The sequence below is a fragment of the Nuphar pumila genome, chromosome 7 (assembly GCF_984573655.1).
Source record: "Nuphar pumila chromosome 7, dmNupPumi1.hap1.1, whole genome shotgun sequence".
In the NCBI taxonomy this organism is placed as follows: Eukaryota; Viridiplantae; Streptophyta; class Magnoliopsida; order Nymphaeales; family Nymphaeaceae; genus Nuphar; species Nuphar pumila.
Genome location: NC_143255.1, coordinates 122,099,066 through 122,105,065, shown reverse-complemented (window position 1 = coordinate 122,105,065; position 6,000 = coordinate 122,099,066). Strand labels below are relative to the sequence as shown.

The following is a 6,000-nucleotide window of genomic DNA, read 5'->3' as shown; positions in this document are numbered from 1 at the left end:
ACAATAAAAAATTATAGAATTACAATAAAGAATTATCGATTTACAACAAATAATTATAGAACTACAACAAAGAATTATAGAATGCTAAACATTACAATGATTTGTAAGATATGAAAGTTAAATGCTATAACTATTTTGAAGCTAAAGAATCTACACGTGATTTCTGTGTTGCATTGCTCACTTTTGAATTGAACAATGATTGTCATAAAACAAAACAATATCAAACACTACATTAAGTTCAACAAGAAATCCTAACATCCTCCCAAAATTATAACATACGAAAAGACTTGTCATACTCATGCCATCGTTCCACTCAAACAGGTCGGGTGGATTGCAGGTTCCAACATTGTAGTGCACGTCTGTATGGTATTGCTGCATGTAGAAAATTACACAAGTAAGATATTGATAAGTTGCACATAATACAATTTACATGGGAAGCAATATACTGTATTGCATACCTGTTCATACGAAGGGCTTGGTTGCTTCTTAGACATTTTCTTGCCAACCAATTTCAGTGCACCATTTGTCCTCTGACAACTGCGATCAGAGGTAGGTTTTGTTTTGATACCCTTCGTTAGGTGAATATTTTCATCATAATTTACAACATTTACTCTTGACTTATCGAAGATGATGTTTACGCTTTGGCGCAACTTCTCACAAGGGTCAGAGAAAGCATGATTTTCACCTACGTTGTTCAATCTTATTTTCTTAGATTGGTCTTTGCGAGCTGCAATGCACTCATGGTAAATTAACTACACTTTTTTAAGTAATTCCCTTGACATGTTTCTCATACATACGTAGGCTTCTTCGCTTTTCAATGCCAAATCTGCAATATGCATAAGTGATCTACGTAGTTGTTGGTAACAAGAGGCTATCTAACACTTCTCATCAAAACTAGATGGACTGACATTATTTGTCTCTAACAGTTCAATCATTGCTTGTCTCGTCCATCTTCGCATTATATATGACTTAGGTATTTATTGTATCTTCTCTTGATTAAGTGTCTTTAATGCATGACGACATAAAATACCTTTGAATTCAAATATTTTGTACGTACATTCAACTATTTTGTTGTCAACATTGTACGTAACATATGCTTCTTGCCTTTTTTGATACTTTTCGTTATCCCATACAATATGGTATTTGCGCATATTCTTATATTACATACGTTCTTCTATGTTGCAATTCATGATCTCTATAACCTCCTTCTTAGTCCATTCAAATATAGTTAGTGTATACAGATCTGCAAGTCATATTAATATTTTTATGCCCAAAGTTACAGGGCGGGTGTTGAAGCATTTCACATCTTGTTCAAGCTCATTATGTCTAAGATCGTCTATAAATAATGCATACTGTTCTATAAAACAAAACATTGTTAAACATGAATACAATATTTTTTCCAATGTGGCATACATAGATTCAGCTCTTTGTGTGCTTATCATACCTGCACAAAAGTATTGTCTTTCATATGTCAATGCCCACTTCTTTTTGTCTGCATATAAATGTTGGAACCACACACAGTCTTCACGGTCGTACATTTGAATCATTTGCTCCCAATCAAACATAAAGGTGACCACGTCTATGCTCTCAAGTACACACTGTCTAAACTTTTTATCAAACCTCGCCTTCTGATTAAAAATGTGTTCTATGTTCTTTATTGCATTTTGAAAGATATGCCACAAACATAGGCGATGATGTGCATATGACCATACACGAGACACTGCTGCTGCAATTGCATGATCACCATCTGTAAGTACAACTCCAAGGTACTTCCCATTCATTGCCCGTGTAAATACTTTTTAGCAACCACTCAAAAGTTTCCTTGGTCTGGTCATATAAAAAAACATCGCTTAATATGCAACTCCGTGAGTGATGGTTTACTCCGATAAACTTCGCAAATGATCACTATTCTGTATTAATCTTCACTATTGTATAAAAAACAAGCACATCATTAAAGCATTTATAATCCACTATTGATTTCGAATCTGCCCAAAACATATTCACAACATACCCGTCTTCATCCATTTGCATTGCACTAAAGAAACCAGGGTCAGTGTTTGATTTTTTCTGTAGGTAATCAACCAAAGAACATATTCCTCCATTCTTCTTGTTTTCTGACCTCTTCATTCTCAAGTGGTTTCTTAGATCCATAGGTGTGAATGATACATTTTTGTGACCACCATCTACGTACGTGCAGAAATTATGTCTTCCTTGATGCAATGCCGACAGTATCAACTATTTCAGCAATTGCAACACGCACTTCAGTTACTTTATGATGTGACCTTAATATAAGAGTTATAAATGAAGCGACTAATTCATGGTTATGATCATTGATTGAAGTACGAATTACATATTTTTCATTCGGAAGTCTTCTTAACACCATTCTCGCTGGATAATCGCATCTTGAATCTGACTTGCTCCTTGTTGGATTTCCACTCGACTTCTTCCAACCTTGCTTAGAACAAACATATGCCTTTCTCACCCAACACTATGCATTTTTTGCCTAAGAATACCTTCTAACACTAAAGCCAAGTTTTAAGGCATAATCATTATAAAATTTGTATGCAGCTTCCTTATTATTAAACTGCATTCCCTCTACGAGAACAAAGTCAAGTGTACTATCATGTAGACTTGAGGTGCCTGCACCTTTGTCAAGTGCATTGTCATGATCATTTACCTCATTATCGATTTACATTTTGTTTGTTGGAATATTCAAGTCAAGAGTGAATCTAATGCCTGCACCCTTCTTATCATGTGCATCATTAGTGCACATATTCAATTCTTCAGGTGCGTCGATAGTACGAATGTCTGTTGCTTCATGACTTCCCAATGATTGAGATACGTCAGTTTCACTGTAACTAGCTGATATGCTCAACATTGTCATATACAAAATATTAATTTGCGTTAGGCAGTGCATACGTTTACTACAATTTATTCAAGATGCATATAACAACGACTAGTGATTAGTTAAGCATAATAGCTTACAAATCAATATTAACAAACAACACCATATCTAACAAATCGATACTCGAAAACACATAATATCTTACAAATCAATATACGACAATTCAACATAATATATTACAAACCGATAGTAACAAACAAAACAATATATCACAAATCGACAGTAGAAAACATATAATATCTTACAAATCAATATACGGCAATTCAGCATAATATATTATAAATCGATATTAACAAACAAAACAATATCTCACAAATCGACAATAGAAAACACATAATATCTTACAAATCGATATACGACAATTTAGCCATAATTTGTGTTAGATTGCATATACTGAGTGAATGGACGATATCGAATGGGGTAGAGGCCCTTGCTCGCATCTGTAACCAAGCATTTTTGTCAACAGGTCCAAGCATTTTATAAATGTCTTCAAGTTTCTAATGGTTGAAACGCTAAAATCTACCTGGAATAACAAAACAACGCCTTAATGACACTCACAATGACATACGTTCTTCAACAATAGCACGATAACATGAAAAAGTACTTACGACACCTTAATGGTATTTGTTGGAATGTTTGTGCTTCATTGTTTTTTTCTATATTGCCTAACGAAAATGAAGAAGAAGAGAAGACTGTAGAAAGAGATGGCCGACAAATTCCCCTTTCACGCCCACCAATGATCAAACCACTTGTTCGATTTATAGTTAGCTCCACGAGGTAGAAACAAACCAGGAAAAGTTTTCTATCTAACACAAGGCAAGAATGAGAAGCGACCATGTGTTGCAGCACAAGCTAAAAACAAAGACGAAACATGCAAATCTATATATGGGGGGCGGGAGGATTTTTTCGTCTAACACATATCTATCTTACGAGAGGACATTTTCGTCAAAAGCATATCTACCTTTTTTATATGTTATTTTATTATAAAATCATCGTGGGCAACATTGGCATATGAATTATCACGAGTCCCAAGATATTTCAGTATACACACAAGAACACACAAATTTGTGTTTCAGGGAGAACACACAACACCCTCTCCTTGCACAGAGAGAGCACACAAAGAGAGAGATGGATCGACGAGCGTGGCACCCTCGTCGATGCATTTTTTTTTTCGTTCCCTCCGTTCATGTTCCTTTTGTAACGGGGGGTTAAACAAAAATTACATAGAATTATGGACGCAACGGATGCGCGAAACGCCGTATGCCTTGCCTAACATTTGTTGAAAATCACTCTTCCCAATGAGATTTCCATCTGAATCTAGCTGAGAACAACGTATCAAACATACCCTAACAATCTCAATGAGCCAGTTTTCAACCAAAAGATGACACATGTCAGTAAAATATTAAAATAATAATATAAAAACCCAAGGGGTTTGGCGTAGTGGGATGGGGCCTAAACCGTTTGACGGGCAGTCTAGATTCAAATCCCACAGGCATCTCCCACGCTTGGTGACTTTCTGGGGTCGAGGGGTAAGCTCTAGAAGTTTTATGCTGACATGGACAGAGATCATAAGTAGGGCAAGCTGAGCCAACGCGGTTAGCTCTATCCATCTGGGGCGGTCCCTTAGAGTAAAAAAAATAAATTGGGCTGGATACTATATGAATCAGCCAATTCAGGCCGATTTGCAACTCTGCTAACAACATTGATTGAAACCTAACAGCCTTCCCCTCCTTCGCTCGAACTTATTCCAGATTTGGACTTGGATTCCGAAAATGCATATATTTGGGCCCATATTCAGATAAAAGATGGCCTAACCCGTATCCGATCCGTTTGAAAGGTGGGGCTCGGAAACGGTCCAGTCGAAGCCCTACAACGTCTACATTCTCTAGAAAGCTAAACGGACTACCCGGTGCGAATTGGCGCGCTAAATTAAAACAAAAAAACAACAGCCGTCCTTCCTCTGCAAGACTTCACTCTTTCTTCCCCTCTCGTTTCTTAAAAACCCCTTTGCTCTCTCTCTCTCTCTCTCTCATAACATCGCTTTTGGTTTGCTCTCGAGATGGATTTCGACGCCGAGAACCTCTTCCGAGACGACGAAGACGACCCCGAAAGCGAGTTCTACGAGGTAGTCTCACCATCATCCCCTTTCGCTCCAAATTAGGGCTTCTTTATTTTCCTTCCCCCTCCTTTCGTTCTCTTTGAAGATTGATAAACGATTAAGTTGTTGCTATGCTTTGCTTGAAATGGGTGGGTTTCAGGAGAAGGAGGCGACGAAAGAGTTTGTGGTGTATCTCATCGATGCGGCGCCCAGCATGTTCTTCCCGTACAGGGATGTGAGTTCTTTCCTCTCCATTGAATGTGTTTCTGTTCAGTTTGTTCTCTTGGGTACAGTCGTTCGAGCCGCGCAGCGGCATCTTTGGATCGTTTAGTTTTTTTTTTTAATGAGTTGGCTTTGATCGTAAGAGGATTTGTTTTTAGGTGTTCTTTCTGTAGTTGCGGAGTGACATCTTTGAAGCGTCTAGGGTTTTTTATGGGTTGGCTTTGATCGGCCACGCCGCATATCTAATGCATGGCGAATATATCGTTGATTTTCACAACTTTTCTCTTTCCTTGTTTAATTTTGTGTCTTTTCTGTTTTCTATTCTTTGTTTTCGTGAAATATTTGATTGCTTTCCTTTATTCTCAATTCTTCCCCTTGCTCTCAGTGCCTCCTTCTCTTTCACAGGCATACACACGTTTAGGTATATATGTATTTATCAATTTATGTAATGTATGTAAAGGGGTTAATATTTCGTGCTATTGAAGGCACGGAACTATTGAGCTGGAAATCATCGGTTCAAGCTTTATCAACTTAATCTGACCACATAGAATGTTTTTTTTTTGCTATGGATAAAACCTTGGAACTCCGCCTGTGTAGTTATACACTGCCGGTCCCAAGCCCGGATAAAGGAGGAGGGTTGCGGTAGGCCTGTGACAGCCAGCATAAAAACTTTGTCATATCCTATGAAAATGAACCAATATGAGAATTTCGTTGGGGCGTTCCCTACTGAGCGACGCGCTGTACTCTCTAGGCCCGGAGGCAGTGATAAATGTGC

The 6,000-nt window shown here is 37.7% G+C and overlaps 1 protein-coding gene across 1 annotated transcript in view; it reads left to right on the top strand.

Moving 5' to 3' along the window:
* Positions 1-4,902: 4,902 nt before the first annotated feature.
* Positions 4,903-6,000, top strand: part of KU70 (ATP-dependent DNA helicase 2 subunit Ku70-like protein) — a 147,358-nt gene continuing 146,260 nt past the window's right edge. Inside the window, exons 1-2 of the mRNA XM_090015016.1 lie at positions 4,903-5,030; positions 5,164-5,238. Coding sequence (XP_089871142.1) covers positions 4,965-5,030; positions 5,164-5,238 — 141 coding nt within the window. The 5' untranslated portion in view covers positions 4,903-4,964. The remainder of the gene's footprint in view (positions 5,031-5,163; positions 5,239-6,000) is intronic.